Source organism: Arachis hypogaea, chromosome 15, assembly GCF_003086295.3.
Source record: "Arachis hypogaea cultivar Tifrunner chromosome 15, arahy.Tifrunner.gnm2.J5K5, whole genome shotgun sequence".
In the NCBI taxonomy this organism is placed as follows: Eukaryota; Viridiplantae; Streptophyta; class Magnoliopsida; order Fabales; family Fabaceae; genus Arachis; species Arachis hypogaea.
Genome location: NC_092050.1, coordinates 1,812,124 through 1,829,590, shown reverse-complemented (window position 1 = coordinate 1,829,590; position 17,467 = coordinate 1,812,124). Strand labels below are relative to the sequence as shown.

General features: G+C 34.3%; 2 protein-coding genes across 3 annotated transcripts; one reads left to right on the top strand and one right to left on the bottom strand.

Moving 5' to 3' along the window:
- The first annotated feature begins 150 nt into the window (after positions 1 to 150).
- On the top strand, positions 151 to 6,135 carry LOC112747463 (26S proteasome non-ATPase regulatory subunit 13 homolog B). The gene is made up of 6 exons (XM_025795494.3): positions 151 to 570; positions 1,980 to 2,426; positions 3,498 to 3,578; positions 3,717 to 3,913; positions 4,020 to 4,119; positions 5,606 to 6,135. Exons 1-6 carry the CDS (start codon positions 421 to 423, stop codon positions 5,789 to 5,791), a joined length of 1,161 nt encoding a protein of 386 aa, XP_025651279.1. The 5' UTR covers positions 151 to 420; the 3' UTR covers positions 5,792 to 6,135.
- A 3,538-nt stretch (positions 6,136 to 9,673) lies between these two features.
- Positions 9,674 to 15,691, bottom strand: LOC112747462 (extra-large guanine nucleotide-binding protein 3-like). 2 transcript variants are annotated; one of them, XM_025795493.3, is made up of 9 exons: positions 15,195 to 15,691; positions 13,353 to 14,480; positions 13,053 to 13,190; positions 12,641 to 12,745; positions 12,371 to 12,550; positions 11,916 to 12,093; positions 11,463 to 11,710; positions 10,742 to 10,914; positions 9,674 to 10,507 (listed from the first exon to the last, which is right to left on the bottom strand). In XM_025795493.3, the coding sequence occupies exons 2-9, from the start codon at positions 14,322 to 14,324 to the stop codon at positions 9,910 to 9,912; spliced, it is 2,592 nt and encodes an 863-aa protein (XP_025651278.1). In that variant the 5' UTR covers positions 14,325 to 14,480; positions 15,195 to 15,691; the 3' UTR covers positions 9,674 to 9,909. The 2 variants fall into 2 exon arrangements, with proteins under 2 accessions (XP_025651278.1, XP_072073537.1); XM_072217436.1 differs by lacking the exon at positions 15,195 to 15,691 and adding an exon at positions 14,974 to 15,027.
- Between the last annotated feature and the right edge of the window lie 1,776 nt (positions 15,692 to 17,467).

Here is a 17,467-nt window from a genome sequence, read left to right as displayed (position 1 = left end):
TTTTTGTCAGTGGATTGAATAAGAAAAAAACAAGAAATGGGCTAAAGCATTTGGGCCTTATTCTTACAAAGGCCCAATTAATAATTTCAGTAGAGTCCAACCTTGCATCGAAATCTCCGTAACCTGAAGCCCAAAGGTTTGTGCATTTTCAGTTTTTCCAGACCAATAAGCAATAAATAATGATAAAAAACTAAAAAAGTGATTCGTTTCTTTGAGCACAAGAAGAATAAAATAAATATAAATAAATGCTATATTGAGAGAGAAAAAAGAAAAAAAAAAGACTGGAGTGACGAAAAAGAAAGAAAGGTTAATTCAAGATTTTTTAAAAAAAGTGGGAGGTATAAATAGGAAAGGAAGAGCGAAGGAAGCTCAAGTTCGGTGGTGCGTGTTGTTGGGCTTGGGAATCGGTTGTGAATCGCGATGGCTGCACTTCAATACTTGGAATCGCTGAGGAACGCGCATCCTGAGCTCTCTGATTGGTACAATTCCCTCGCAGATCTGTATCAGAAGAAGCTCTGGCACCAGCTTACTCTTAAGCTCGAGCAGTTCGTTGCCCTCGCCGCTTTCCAGGTTCCCCTCTCAACTCGAAATTTCTGAATTTTGAGCTTCCGTTTCATGCCCTGCTTTCCCCTGTGTTTCTGTTCTTTTCTTCGGATTAGGGTTTCTTTTTTTTAAATATATGTATTTTATATTATGGTTTTTGGTTCTTTCGTGTTGCTCTGGACTTGATTTTGGAGCTTAAGTGGAGGAGCTAACTGCTGTACTGACGATAGGGTTTCTTTCTTTAGCTTTGGTTTGGGTGAGTTGTTCTGGTTGGAAGTGTGGCAGATAGTGTTTTTTTGTTCCCCCTTTGGGACTACTTTGGTTTTTGGCGTTCTTATTTCGATTTGGATCTGAGCATGGTTGGGTAGGGTATGGTGGTGTTTCCCTTCTGCGGGAAGGGGAAGGGATTGTTGCGAAATTGAAGTCTTCGATTGGTGGGATTTGGCGAATTAGGGTTGAACTGGGGTTTTAGACTTTCTTATTTGGGGCTTTTTTTTTTTGCAGCTATTTGTTTCCTTTTAGGAACCTGTAAAATCCCAGGTTTTGTGAATGAAGCTTCTTATTGGCTGGTTTGCTTTTTTTTTTTTTTTTACCCTGTCATTTAACATATTTAAGTCTTGCTTCTTCTTAATTGCGCAGAAGCCTGGTTTATTGTCATGTGGAGGTGAGATTGTATGGTAGCCTAAGTACCTACCCTCTTAGGAAGATGTGATTAATATGTTAAAGCCTTTAGGATCAGAGTGTAGTGTCATATGATGGAACTTATAGATACAGAGCAATATAGATGTTCAACTTAATAAGATCAGCATTGTGAAGTTCTGATACAAGATTCAACTAATTCAATCAGCAGTGTCTTTTTAATAGTTATTTAGTGAGGTATGTTCATGGAATATTCCCCATTTTATGGGTATTTTATTTAAAGTGAGGATCCACAAATCATAAGTCCTTAAGTAGTCCTAGCTCATCCGATCACATTCTTTACATCTTGGATAAAATCAGCTTGGTTGGGCAGTTCAACATTGGTGCATTGCACTAACCACCAAGAATGCCTTCTTATCTGATTTTCGCAAACACCTGAATGCTTTGTTGCTATTTGATATATGAATCTCGATTTGTGAAATCGTATCATTCCTTCCAAGTTGTCAACTGACATTGTTTTAAACTATCAAGATCCAAGACTGTCAACCTTGGAAAGAGCTAAATTTATATTTACTTTACATCGATCATCGATTTACTTATACTTCTGTGTGCCGACTGCCTACTTAATGTCATCCATTATGTTGCGTGATTTTGTTTGCGGTGTTTCCTTTTTTTTTTCCCTAATAAAAATTCTGGTGACTACTGTCTGTGTGTGAAAGAAGGCAAGCTAAACGGTGCATGTTCTTCTTATTTCTTAGGTTTATTTATTTTACTCATTATTCTTACTGTCTCTTCAGGCTGGTGATGCTCTTATACAGTTGTATAACAATTTCATCACAGACTTTGAGACCAAAATCAACCTTCTCAAGCTAGCACATTTTGCTGTGATAGTTTCCCGGCAGTATTCTGAGAAAGAAGCTGCTGTTGGTTATCTTGATGGAGTCATTGAGAAGCTTCAAGCTACTAGAGAGCAACGCATTGAAGAACCTATTCTTTACATTAAGATGCGAATTGCCATAATTAAGCTTGAGCAAGGTGACCAAAAGGAATGCAAGAAACTTCTGGAAGATGGAAAGAGTACACTTGATAGCATGACAGACATTGATCCATCTGTATATGCTAGCTATTACTGGGTGTCATCCCAGTACCACAAATCGCGTCAGGAGTTTGCTGAGTTCTACAAAAGTGCTCTTCTCTATTTGGCATACACATCAGTTGAATCTCTCTCAGATTCATTCAAGCTGGTACGTCATGAGAATTTTCAAATGTTTGTTAATTAATTTATTTATTTGTCTCAAGTTATAGTTAGTTCATTACAATTTTTGCTGTTAGTGTTGCTTTTGCTTATGACTTTCACTATGATTTTTAAGAGTTTGGTTGCAAACAGTAGATCAGAAGTAGTCTAGTAGATCTGAAACTTTTCTTTTTTTGACTGTTAAATACATTTCCTTTCCAAAGCTCTGAAAATTAATGCATGCAGCATTAAAGAATTATACTTGCTATAACAAAATGTATATTAATAGTTAATATTAATTATTAATTTAATGTTTTGTTAATCATCTTTTTATGGGATGTCATGAACTATTTTTGTTTCTGATGTTGCTTGTCTCGTACAATGTGTAGTTGATTGAAGAATTAAAAGGTTCTACTGTAAGAAAATGATGATACTTTTTGTCTTTAGATTTTTAGTTTTGCTTTTTAAGAATTGAAATCTTCTTCAAGTGTAGACATACTTGTTGGGGATATCTATTTGATAAAATATTAAAATTACAATGGGAAGAGTGACTCTGACTCACAATTGTAGTTCGCTGCACGCATCTAACTGTAGGGTTTATGGTTTATGACATGAGAATGAATCCCATGGCAACTGAGCTATCTGAGGTGAACATTCTCTTTTAAATGTCTTTAGTAGGGCTGGGTTCTTTACGTTGACTTATGAAGTTGGAAAAATTTACATTGGAAGAGTTGTCCTAGTGTAAATTTAGTTCAAGTTATGCTGCTTAGATCTTGCTGTGCTTCATGCATATGATAGGAAGACTAGGGCTTTTTATTTTATTTTATTTTATTTTAATACTAGTTCATCACCACACTTTAAAGTTTTCCTCTAGCAAAATAAATATGGATGTATTTTGTATTTGAAGATATGTTGATCCTTTTGATTTTTGGTATACTGGAACTGAATCTGGTTCTTATAAATTCATTTCAACAGATGTCTTCTTTATGGAATTTTTATGGTTGTTATGTCATCTTGGTCTGTTATATATTTATATGCAAATGTTACAATAAATATATTGTATTCTTTTGTCATTTGATAGGACTTGGCGTTTGATTTGTCCCTCTCTGCTCTGCTTGGGGATAACATATACAACTTTGGAGAATTGCTTGCTCATCCTATTGTAAGTATTTACATCTAGGAATGCCTTTTTCTTTCTCCCCCCCCTTTCTCTCTCTCTCTCTCTCTCTCTCTCTGAATTTCTTTACTGTATCTTTTTTGTTGTAGTGTTTGCTGATAATATCTCTGATATCTTTCACAGATTAAGAGCCTTCTTGGGACAAAGGTAGAATGGCTTTATTATATTCTGCAGGCATTCAATTCTGGTGATTTAGTTCGATATCAAGAATTATGCCGGGTGCATAGTGCTGCTCTAAGGGCTCAACCGGCACTAGTTCAAAATGAGCAGAAATTGTTGGAAAAGATTAACATTCTCTGCTTGATGGAGATCATTTTCAGGTACAAATGTGTTCAGATTTTCATGATTTTCACTTTGTGTAGATGAACATGAAAACTATTCATTTTATTCCCAATCCCAACTCACACGGGTTCTGTTCATTTGCAGTCGGCCTTCAGAAGATCGAACTATACCCTTGAGTGTCATTGCAGATCGTACTAGACTTTCTATAGAGAATGTGGAGCATCTCCTAATGAAGAGCCTATCTGTAAGTTCTATCAAAAGCTCTAGAAAAATAAAATGAAATAAAATAGAAGTTTATATTGTTTTCTTCACAACTATACAATTTAGCACTGTTTCAACTTATTTATGTGGGTGAATGTAATTAACTCAAGTTTTTTTTTCCTGTTTAATTAAATTTTTTTATGAACTTTCCTGATTACCCTATTTTCAGTAGCCACCGGTTGGTTTGTATTATATTACTTGTTTAAGTGACATTTAAACATAATGTCAATATTTTAGCTGAGTTGATGTCGTGTCGCTAGAAGAATTGTGTTGTGTTATTTACTTTGTAAACCTTGTGTCTAATGTTGTCACTTGGACTCTTGGAGTGACTTGCGTGACTTGGCTGCTTAAACATTTTCAAAAGTGCTCTTGATGCTCGATTTAATTTGAGGCATACATATGTAAAGGGCTTGTATTGCTGTCTGCTATACCTATGTAGCTGGTCAAAGTGTAAGTTGTCGTCTTTGACAAACTATTGTTTCGAAATTAAAATTAGTTCTATAACTTTCTGGTTTTTGAATGGAAGGAACTGTTTTGTTATCTATGTTGGAAACTCGAGCATTGAAATGGAATATACCCTCATGTTTAAAATGAGCATGACGTTCTCATGTGACTCACATTTTGTGATTGTTTTGATTATTCTAGAAAATAAGAAGTTAAAAAGATGTACAATCAATGCTAGATAGGTGAACTTGACAAGTTTTATGTACATTTTGAATGAGAGGATCCTTATCTTATAGGAATTGCTGAGATTGTCCTAGATCATACTTGAGAGGGTAATTTCATTTTGGAATTTTATTATTTTCCCTTTCTTTTTCCTTTGTTCTTTCGTTTACCTTATTCTTCTATGGAAGCGGGCATTACCTTGCACAAACTATATGCTGTCTGCCTATTGAATTCAAGAATGTGATGTGGCAATTGGCTGTAGGTCTGAAAAAAGTATTATGCTCCTTTATTGATAATTTTTGCATTTAAGGCGTATAGGTCTCTGTTGTGTCCTTTGGTTTTCCTGCGTCTTTTTGGTTGATCCATGTTTACTTATATCTTTGTCTCTCAGATGGGGATCGAGGGTGTTTGATTTATCAAGAAAAGGAGATATGAGGGGTGCTTTGTCTAATGTTTTGTTTTGGTTGTCTTTTCATGTTTTAGTCTGTTATCTTTTGTCTTGGTTATTAGTTTCTTCATAAGTTGTTGAAGTTTGTCATTTGTTAATTTTCTTGTAAACACCGAGTGCTTTTCTCCCCTCCGGGGTTGAGATTCTGTAAACACCGATCGGGAAAAAAAACTATGTATTGTGCTCTGGGTCCACAGGACTGTTATTTGTCCATGCTTTGTTCCTTTACTGGATTTTTCTTCTTTTTCTTCCCCTTTATATATTCATATTCATACGTAGGTCAGGCAACAGTTCAAATTTTGAAGTGCTTTTGTTTGCAATGCTTATGATGCTGGGAAAAAAATATTTATTGCAGGTTCATCTAATTGAGGGTATAATTGATCAAGTTGATGGCACAGTTCATGTTTCCTGGGTGCAACCAAGGGTTCTGGGTATTCAACAGATCAAATCCTTACGTGATCGACTGGACAGTTGGACGGGGAAAGTACACACTGCATTGTTGTCCATCGAGGCAGAAACACCTGACTTAATTGGATCGTGATTTTTCTTTGCTTGTTTTCTGCCAATTGTAAGAATTTCTTAAGTTAAAGGGAAGACATGCTGAGGGGACAAAACGAGAGACTTCCAACTCACATGGGAATTATAGCCGAGTATATGTGCTTCATTTGGTTTTATCTGCTGCTTTTGAATGAATGCTGGAGAGAACAGACCCTTGTACTCCACTTAGAAATTGTTGGTTCTATGGTTTCATGCATAGACACATCGGATTCAGTTGGAAGCAGGCTATTTTTATGCTTTAGAGTGATGATACTACTATGTACCTGGAATTTTTATTAGATACAGCCATTTTAATTCACTTTCACAAGTTCCTTTTTCTGCCGAGCATTCCTTCTATTGCCAAAAACAATCATCTATTGCTTTAATAATGCCTGAGGTGCTATTAAAGATTAAACTGCATTTATCTGAATTAATAGCTGTGTTTTAGTTGTAAATTCTATAATGTAACAATCATTTCTTGGTGGGGTATAGTTGCGTTTAATGCATAGTATCTCGGATAATCAGCTTCGAAGCCTTGACAAAAGAAAAAAAAGAAACCTACTTTTCATAGTGAATGAATGAACTTATCATTTGGGTAGCTTCGTTTTGAATAAATAAGGTGGAATTGATTGTGGGGAAAATTTGACCAGCTTATCCAATTTTCAGAAGATTGGACTGATTCGGTTGATCTCTAATAAAATGAAATTTCAGAGTTAAGATAAACGAAAATAAGTTGTAATCCAAATTAGTGGTATAGAATGTAGAAGATCCAAGAGCAACTACGTGAGTTAGCAATTGGTGCATTAATTGAGAAGGTGAGACTACACATAAGAGGTGTCAGACAAGTGGGTGGGAACTACCAAATGAAAATAAACACATTGGTGTCATAGAGAAATGCCTGAGTTTCTGCAAGTTACTACATCATTTCATGATGGCACATTTAATGTCACATGGACATGGTAAAGTCTCATGAAAGAGGAATCATATGGAAAGGACAGGCATGCTGGGGACTGGCACGTGTTACACACATGACAAGTCAGTCATAAATTTGCCAGAATTCTTCATCACCAAGTGCTCCTACAATGCTCAGTACAAATTTGAGGTTACAACTTACAATGCCGTGTTTTTTAGTACTAGCAAGTTTAAATAATAATAAAAAAGTCATAGGGATATTTCAGCTTATACTATTCTCGTAATATAGATTTTTAGAAAACAAATACTAGGTAATCGACATCTTTCTTAATTAAGTTAACACTAATTTTTTTATATTTTTTACTAAAAATATTGACCCCTAATTTTTCCTTGTCGCTGGTAATAGTATTTGTCTAATTTGGTGTGAGGAAGTAGGAATCACGACTATTTTCATTTCTAAAACTTGAATATTGAAAAATGGATGAATTAACTTATCTCTTGACCAATCCGATGACACAACATATTGTTGTCATAAAATAAAAAAACGTTTATAAAAAGAGTATATACCTATTTTGGTCCTCAAAGAATTTTAAACCAGACATTTTAGTCTACAACTAAAATTAATTACTCGATTGGTCCCTAACAATTAATTCCGTCAATCACTTAGGTCCTTGGCTCCGTCAATTCTAACGGAAGGCAAAATGGTCCCTGAAAACTCTAACATGGGACAAAATGATCCATGACAACTCTGACAATGGACAAAATGATCCTTGACCATTTTATTCGAAAACGACGCTGTTCTTCTCTAATTTTTATCATATCTCGCATAACCTTAACATTCATACTCTCCTTCTTCACATTTACCGTCTTCTTTTCCATCTATTCCTTCCTTCTCTTTAGCTCTAAAATTAAGCCATGGTGTAATTGTCACACGTGTCGCACCTACCTCAACATGTTATGGACCACACACTTCCTAAATCTTTATGACTGGTACATCCACCTCCTCTGCACTTCACCCACCAAAAGTATCCACTTCCACGTTTTTGATAACATCACCTCCAACCCCGACAACGTCCACGACATCCTCAAGACCAAGTTCCACAACTACTCCAAGGGCACGCCTTTCTCCACTCTCCGGCAAGCAATATAGATTGTTGGACATTAGGACATCATGAGAAGATTTTCCTTCGACATCATATGCAAATTCTCATTTGAAATAAACACCGAGTGCATCATTCCTTCTTTTCCGAAGTCCAAGTTGGCAGACAGTTTCGACCTTGCATCCAAGCTATTACAACGAGCAATGTCGTCGTTGCCGCACATATGAAAACTGAAGCGATTACTGAACATTGGTTCGGAGAAGAAGCTGAAGGAAGCGATCAGAGTGATGGACAATGTGGTCATGAAGATGTTAGGGCGAGGGAGATGGCAACGACGACGAGTCTTAACCAATCAGACTTGCTGTCTAGATTCATGGGATCCATCGAAGACGATAACTAGTTGAGAGACATAGGCATTAGTTTCCTGAGTGTGAATTGGTTGAGAACAAGTTGAGGATTTTTTTTCTTGTGAACATTAAATTTATAGAATATGCATTGTGTAGTTTGAAGTTACAGTGTTAGACTATTAGTGTTATGCGAGATATGATGGAAATTAGGAGAGAACAGTGTCTTTTCCGAACAGAGGAGATCAGGGACCATTTTGTCTCCTGTTAGAGTTGTCAGGGACTATTTGTCCTCCATTAGAATTAACAGAATAAAGGACCTAAATGACTGACGGAATTAATTGTTAGGGACTAATCGAGTAATTAATTTTAGTTGGAGACTAAAGTGTCCAATCTAAAATTTTTTGAGGATCAAAATAGATATATACTCTAAATTTATAAACTCTTTCACTGTGGTGACTTATTTTCGTTCTCTTTTTTCCCTTCTTTTGTGAGGCTCTTAGTTGTTTACTCGATATGTAAAAGAGAATTATTCACTTATTTGCATAAAATTAATGATAGCATATAAATTTTTATTTCTTTAACAATTATTTAATCTCTCACATGCCAACACTTAGTTCAGCTGATTCAATAGCTATTTCTATATATAGAATCTTCAGGTTAGATCTTGCATATTAAAAAAAATAATGTAATAAAATTAGAAAGGTTAAAAAAATAAAATCTATAGAAATTTTAATTTTGTGTCAGTCATTTCTCCTGAAAATGTCATAAGACTTTCACTTATTGTACATTATGGTGATAATTTCATGTGAAGTAATTTTACATTGCAAAGGAATCTAAGTGGGGCAAAATATCTGCTTCATGCAAGCAACAATAATTGCTTAATTTTTTCGTACATTTCAGACTCTTTTTGGATCGGTTCAATCGTGAAGCAAAAAGTGTGTACTATATCTTATCTTATCAATGCTTTCATGTTTCATATGCAACTATCAAACACAGAAAATTAACAAAAAGGAAAAACCCGCTGTCACTTACAAGAAGTTCCCCCTTAATTAATTTGTAATTGCCCACCTCTTGGGTTCATCTTGTTCTGATTAACATTCAATTAAACAAATACTCCCTCTGTTTTATTAAATTCATTTACTATGCACAATATATAATTTATTGTAACCCAAGCAAATTCCATAAAGTAGTTGTGGAATCTACGTCACTACATGAGGAACATTTATTGACTTTTGAAAAATAAACCATATAGATGAAACATTCTCCTAGCATTCAAAATTATTCATTTATGTTAATTTGACTTGGATAACTACTCTCTTTGAACCAAATCAGAAATAATTTTGTTTCCTATTTTTTTAAAAGTTTCTTTTTACTTTCAATTATTCCGGTTTTCCTGTCCCTACTATTTATTATTATTACACTGTAGTAAAAATTGATCCCTTCAAAAAGCTCGGGAACCAATGCACAGGCTCCTCCACATGCAAAATGGAATGCATACATGCAGATACACGACAAAGGCTTCAGAGGTTGGAAAGAACCCTACCAAAAATCATCAATAACTTTTAACTTCCATCTTTCAGATTTCACAGAATAACATAAATGCTAGAGAAAACACAAGCTACATTATATTTTCTCCACACCCCCTAATCTTTTTTCCTCTTCTCTTTCCCTTCCCCAATTTTTCCATGTACCTCCAAAAGGGCAAATATGTATATATCAGTTAAGGACCACAAAAGTTTAGGCATGTCCGCCACCGTCCATTTTTACTCTTGCCTGAGATAAGGAGAGGAGCTTATGTCTGTACTGTAAAATGAGTCCTCTGGTGGACCATAGTAGTTTTCTTCTTTTTCCTCATCCCATTTGAGGACCTCTCTTATGTACTTGAATGCTTCATCGACTGTTGCTCTGTCCCTCGCCCTTGCTTGCGCCACGAAAAGTTTCTTACCCGTGAGGGATGCATAAAGGTCCTTGAATTTCATGGCAACATAGAAGTATGCTTGATGTGCAAGTGACTGGTTGTTGTGATGTGCATGGACAGGACAAAAATCATTAAACCACTCGCAACAGGCATTGAGGGACACTTTACCTATCTTGTCCTCAAAGATATCATACTTGTTTAGGACAAGGACAAATGGGGTGTCTCGGAAGCAAGGGTGCCGCACCATGGTCTCGAAAAGCTCCTTGCTTTGCATCATCTTGTTTTGGAGAAGGGTTCCACTGCCACCATTGTCTGGGGTGAGACATAATTGGTCGTAGTCGCTTAGGGAGACGCAGAAGACCACTGCCCGAACATCCTCGAACATTTCGACCCACTTGCAGCCCTCATTCATACCCTTGGCATTGACCCTTATGAGTTGGTACCTGAGACATCAAAAGACAAGTTACATACCTTTCCGGGTTTATATGCATCTTTATTTTTTATATGCATAAGTTATGTAATGTAAATTGATGCTAAAAATTTCTAGTTTGTTGCAAGAGAAAAAGCACCATGACAGAGAAAGTGACATAAAGTTCAAGTACACTGGAAAATTTTGCACTCATTAAAAAAACACTTTCTAAGATTCAAACAGAAATAAATATAGCTTATGTATATACTTGGTTTGAGGAGGTAACTGAGCATCCAGGTTTTCTGAATACATTTCTGGCCGCTGGCTACGGTCATCAAGTGAAAATTCCATGAAAGCTAAACCATTTCCTTGAGTGACCCCTTCTGCATAGAGTATGTCTCTTTCGGAAGGTTCATATTCATTGCTAGATATCTCTACAGCCTGTAAGAAACAAGAACATTATTATCTAGCTGTGTGTGAATATCATTTATTTTTCTAAAGTGGTAAATGCAAAATAACAACTTTCAAGCAAATGATACATAGCAACTAGACTGCCTACAACATCTATAAAGCTTAATAATAAAAAAGAATGAAGATACAAAAATAGCTGATTCAAGAAAGACCATAGTCTCAAGATTCCAGTGGTTACAAGGAAAGATCAGCAGTCTGATAGGTCGTAGGAATAAAATTAGAAAGGTATAAAATGGATTAATCAAATATGAGTAAGGTATCTGTATACAAGTCTAGCACATAATATTTGGCACAGATATCACATTGAGATTAGCAGGTGATGTCTCTTAATTGTAAAAACTTGCCACATATTTGGCCAACTGAAAAAAAAAGTAACACCTCTGCTCAGAATAACAAAAAGAACAATGACAAATGGCAGCAACAAAAGTTGATGGGTTGGTAAAGCATATCGATTGGAATGCATGCTATTTTAACCAAATAAAAGGACATAATTTCACGGATAACTTGTGGAGCAATACCCGGTTTAAGAAGTACTCTGCAACTTCTGGAAGAAAGTGAAGCTCATCCTTTCTTTTGAATGTTTCTTGTATCGCTGGGTCTTTCCAAACTTCTTCAACCAACGGTGCATATTCACGTGTGGCTGCAGGGAAGAATGCATCTAAATCCCCAGTGGCTATAATATCCAGGAGCCAGTCAGAGAAATGCTTCAGCCTTGGATTGAGGGAATATATGGATTCATTTGTATTGCTTGCTTCACCATTATTACCTGAATAAAGATCGTATTTATTCCTTTCTTGTATAAAATGAAATCAATCTAGGATTTGATTAAATGAAATCAAGATATAATTTTTTCAACTTGATAATAGTTGTTCATACATTGAGTTACTCTGTTTCTTATTAAATGTCTTCAGCTAGCTATCCAGTAAACATGTCAAAACTCCAATAGAAATTACCACATCATGAAATATTACCTGGTTCTGTAGTTTCACCAGGAGAACCTTGTCCACTCATTCTAGAAATAGCCTCTTCCTCAAAGCGCTCTCTTCCATCAAGCAAAATGCTAAGATATTTATACATGTTACTCTGGATCATCAGTTTAACATCTTGCAGCTCTTCGGCAGTAAATTTGTTCCCATACAAAAACTTTGCCTGCTCAGCAATTACAAGAGTACCACAAAATAAGAATAATGTCACATGAGAACGAGCAAAAAAAAAAATATAATAAAAAACTACTCATGACTACTATTCTAAGCCAATATTATCTCATCGGTAATTTTACAAATATCTGAAATGATTTTGTTTAAACACTTGCATATACTAACTAGGGCCCAAAAGGGTCGCTCTTCTAATGCCATTCCAAACAACTCAGATGCTTATACCAAAGAAGTGATTCCCACGTTTAAACATATTGCAATAGAAACCATACCTGCTTAAATATGGTGCTAGTTCCGGATCCTTGAATTCCAAGAAGCAGCAGCTTCTGAACTCTCTTCTGCTCCAGATAATTGGGAACTGTAGTATAATTACTAGTCTCGTCTCTTTGCCCATGTGGCTGTCCATGGGGAAAAGGCAGAGAGAACAGGGCACAAACAAATCTTGTTGATGCCTATTAAAGAAAAAGTAAACACCTCCATTAATATTATACATCCTTGAATGACTCCAAGATGTTTGAATCTAGAAATGTTCAGGTGAATACCTTTTCCCAAATGTTTCCTCTGATATTATTTTGTCCTTCCTCCTCATAACGACCATCATCATAAACCCAAAAGTGTGTATCACGTGGACACTGCACATTTGCCAGCTGAAAATTCAAAAAATCAAGTTATTCTGTTTGTTTCAATAATATCATCAGGCAGATTATTCAATAAACCAGATCACTAAACAAAAAACTATAGGCTGATTCAAGAAATTTCACTGTTATCCTCTTAGAATGCTTGTAATAATGTTAGTATCATCCAAAAAGATGTAGGTGCATCCATTAGTATCTTTCCTTGGTTATTATCAAAAGATATTTTATCATTTTGTCAAAATCTTCTGAGCCAAAATCAAACTAGTTGCAGCTTTAATATGTCAAACACAAATTTTGTAAACAAATATAGAAAGCTCACCTTGAGGACCCTCAGTTCAAGCTTTGTAATCTCTCGACCATTGATGTAAACCTCGGTATTTCCATTACTGGCATCCAAACTAAGTTTCCCAGTGAAATTCAAGTTTGAACTTATGATTCTGTCAGGCTTTTCACCTTCCTATTAAACAGATACGGACCAAAGTTAAAAGGCCAGTTTCTGGTAGCAAATGGAAATATAGAATTTTATAAGTTTAACCACATGAATTTTAAAATAAAAACTTTCAGTATCAAGCCAAAATTGAAACAGTAAAGTTCTCAGTAATAGAGCACAAATAATCACCTTCCCCCATAGACCAGATTCTTTGTCATACCAGTATCTACCAGGCTTCAGTTTGCGTGGAGGCAAGGGACATCCAAGCAACTCTGCCATCTCATCATCCTTCAGGGGGAACCCATTGACAATCAACTGCTCCGGCCGAAGCTGATTAGCAGAACATTCTTTTTCTGCTTTCATAATTTGTTTCACTTCAAGAGGACTTAACAGTCTAGACAATACCCTTGAATGTTTACCCAATTTCAGACGCTTCGATTCATCAATTGCCTCACCAATGCATGTTACACACTTGCGCCCTTCCGGCATTGAACCCATCGCCCTGAGCACACAATTGCTGCAATACTTGGCATTACAAACTAGGCAAGACTCCTTGGTTTCCCACTTCCCTTTTCCACACCTATAACAAACTCTTATTTTTTTCTTCTTTTTCCTTTCTTTTATAACCCCAACATATTCTGGATAAACTGGCTTCACAACCTCCACTTCTTTCCTCTCAGATCTTTCAACAGTACTAAAAGTGACAACATGTGCCCTCTTCGGTTCGTGAGTGACTTGCTTAGGTGGATTGTTTGGAGGGTTATGAACTGAAGCAGGTGAAGCCGAAGGCGAGGCGGAAGAAAGATCAGGGTTTTGTAAGACAGACACCACAGATTCTGAGCTTCCTGACAACCTTGGACTATGACTAGGAGAACCTGTTACTCCGGCGATTCTAGACACCGGCAGAGGGATTGGTTCAATCACCGTAGAGCCAGCTTGAGCAACCGATCTTTGTGATCCGGAGAGTGGTACAGCAGTAGGAATTGCTCTTGACTTTACATCAACAGGCTCGACTCTCGGTACCTCATATGAGACTGGTGGACCTTTATACTCCATAGCTATGGAGTAGTCAAGATTAGAGCCATCATCAGGTACAGAAGCACCAGGTGGAAGCATCTTCTTAACCAATTCCCTCCAACTCTCTCCCTTATTTTGATCCATACTTTTGCAATCTCTATTCACAACTCTTGAATTTACAAGTCCTTCTTCATGAGTGATAAAGTATATATACTTATATGTCAACTTCTCTACAGAATATCAACTTCCAAAATGCTTGTAACCAAGTGGAAACCGGCACATCAAAGAATAGGGATGCACCTAGAAACAGAGAAACCTTGAATAAATTTTCTTTTTCTTTTTTTGAATTAGAACAAGAATACAATATAGAAGAGGCTTGCATAGTTGAATCAGTCAGTTATCAACAGCCGTAATCAAACGTTGAAACTTGAAACTTTAAAAAGCCTTCATAGTTGAATGCATTCCTTCATATATTTATTTATTTTCAAAAGAAAAAAGGAATGAGAGAAAAGTAAACCAAACCCAACTAAACCAAAATCAAAATGAGACGAGACTAAATTCAAGTCACGTTATCCAACTAAAAACAGCACAGAAAACACATGAAAAAAAAAAAACTAGATGCAGTCAAAACCAGGTAGACAAACGTTAAGTTATATCCTTTTTAAAACTAAAAAGAACAAAAAAAAATTCAATTTTTGCAACTTGTAAAACATGAAGAAGCAAGAATAGTCCTAAATATTGCTCCTGAGTGTTGAAAATCTCATTAGTCAAACCAGTTGCTAATAAATTATACCCCCAGAAAGAAAAAAAAAGGACCCGAACGGTAGAATTTTCAGCTAAGAATAATTACATAGAGAACCCCCCAAAACAACAAAATTAAATAAAACAAAATAGACATCACTTTCAACTTTATGGTGAGAGAAAGGAGGTGGAGAGGGTGGGAGGGAAAGGTTTAGAGAGAGAAAGGAAGGTAAAAGGGAGTGAGGGAGTGAGTGAGTGTGAGAATGAATGTACCTGAGAAAAAGGAGACAGAATGAAAGCGAATCTGATCTTTTAAAATTACAAGGTGGTGTTGCCTTTTGAGTTTGGAAAGAAGAAGCAAAAGAACAAATGTTTCTCGAAAACCCACCACCATAAACCATTGATGTTGCAAAGAAGAAGAAGGAGAAGAAGAAGAGAGTGAAAGTGAAAGTGAAAGGTGAAAAATATAATCAATGGAAGAAGTAAAGAGAGGAAAAGAGAGAGAAAGTGGGTTTAGGTGATGGGTCCCACTAAGCTCCCCATTGCTAATTGTTGCTTGAACTCACACTCAACTCAACTCAACTCAACTCGTTGTTGTGTTGACCGTTGAGCTTCTTCTTCGTTTTGGGTCTGGTTCTGTGTGATTGTGAGAATGGTGTAGTTTTGTGTTATGCTGTGATGTGTTTGATGAAATGTCGAAGAGAAAGAAAGTAGAGAAATAGTGGGGAGCAGCAACAACAACATTTGCCACGCGCCCACTCTCCATTATTACAATTGATTCTTATTATTATCTTTTTAAGCTTAATTGCGTTTTCTACTTTCTACTTTTTATTTTATATTATTACTATTTTTCCATGCTTATCCTATTCCTGTTTCTATTATTATTATTTTAAAAAATATTTGATAAAAATAATAATTAATAAAAAATAGTCAAACTTCAATTAATTAATATTAAATAAAATAAATTTTAATTTTTTTTTGATATTATCGTATTATTTTTTTAATTTATTTCTTAATCTGTTAAGTCAAATATTAATTTATTATAAATAAAAATTTTATTTAAAAATTTGTATTGACTAATAAATTTAAATTATTATATATATGTGATAAAATTTAAATTTTTAATATTTATTTAAATAAACGAATAAGATCATCATTCCACCAATTTAAATTAAATTTACTATTATTATTATTGTTAATTCCTTAAATTTAGTACTTAATCTATGTCTTTAAACAAAATCTAGGAGTAAATTTTTACGGTTTTATTAATCGTTATAAGATTTTTTTTTTAAATATATCATAAGAAATTCCTTTGAATAAATTTATTTAGTAATGTATTGTAATAGTAAAATCTTTTTATTTTAATTTTTTTACCTAATATCTTTAAGAAACCTTTTTGTTTAATTTTAATTTTTTATTAGCATAAAGTTTATGTAAGTTAGTATTCATTATCCGGTTTCTAATAAAAATAGAATATGACTATAGTTTCTATAAAAATATAGAGGTATTTATTAATTACGTGTTAGAATCATCTTATCAAGCTTAAAATATCAAAGTCGTGTTCTAGTACAAGAAATCATCTACTAAATATGCTAATCATATAGTATATTTGTATCTAAATGTAATAACGTGCTTGAATTTCAATTGTTTGTATAAATTTATAGAATAATACTTGTTTTTAGATAAAGGTAGTAATTTATAGTTTGTATAGCTCAAAATAACATATTTTAATAAAATGTTAATTCTACCTTATATATAAAAAGAAAAACTAAAATTTAAAATAATTTTGCCATTGTAATAAAGAAACTTAATTTAAAAATTAGATTTAGCTAAAATTTAATGGATTTTAAATATCAGTCATTTAAAACTACAATAGTGTAATGTGAAATTCTAGAACCTTTGTTTTGCGTAGATAATTCTATAGCCCTTTGAAATCATGGCAGTAAATATATATTACTTTTGGAAACTAACAAGAAAAAAAAAGGTTCACATAATTTTTTGCATAAAAAATAAGAGAAAATTTCACTTTCTTCTTCTGTGAGATGCTAAAATGATACTTTTTTTTTTCTATTTATAAATATACATTCTCATTTCTTCTAACTTTTATAAAACCTCATCTTTAATTTATTTTAAATTTTTGGTGTTAACTAATGTTAACTTTATCCATTTTTAAAAAAAAATAAATTAATTTTTGAAAAAATATCTATTAACACAAATTTTATTTTTTATCATTAAATTTTACTTACCAAAATACCTTTTAATAAATTAACTTTTTTATCATTAAGTTTTTTTACATTCATTATAATTAATTAATTATATATATTTATATATTAGACAACGCGGATTCTATTTAGAAAATTTAAAATAAACGTTATTTTTACAGTTAAGAAATAAGGATTTGGCTTTATATTTAATTGCAATCAGACAGCCAAAAAAATTTAACTGCAATCATGCATACTCTAACAAAAGCGAAACATGATTATTTGATCACATAATGACCTTGTTTGGCGTGGGATTTAAACTTTTCCCCAAACTTTTTCGAGTTA

Coding starts and splice junctions, on each gene's coding strand:
- LOC112747462 (XM_025795493.3), bottom strand. CDS start 14,324: ATGGATCAAAATAAGGGAGAGAGTTGGAGGGAATTGGTTAAGAAGATG. Junction 12,551..12,640: donor GAGGAAACATTTGGGAAAAG/GTATTCACCTGA, acceptor TTTCTTTAATAG/GCATCAACAAGATTTGTTTG. Junction 10,915..11,462: donor CAGAGTACTTCTTAAACCGG/GTATTGCTCCAC, acceptor TGTTTCTTACAG/GCTGTAGAGATATCTAGCAA.
- LOC112747463 (XM_025795494.3), top strand. CDS start 421: ATGGCTGCACTTCAATACTTGGAATCGCTGAGGAACGCGCATCCTGAG. Junction 2,427..3,497: donor TCTCAGATTCATTCAAGCTG/GTACGTCATGAG, acceptor GTCATTTGATAG/GACTTGGCGTTTGATTTGTC. Junction 4,120..5,605: donor TCCTAATGAAGAGCCTATCT/GTAAGTTCTATC, acceptor TATTTATTGCAG/GTTCATCTAATTGAGGGTAT.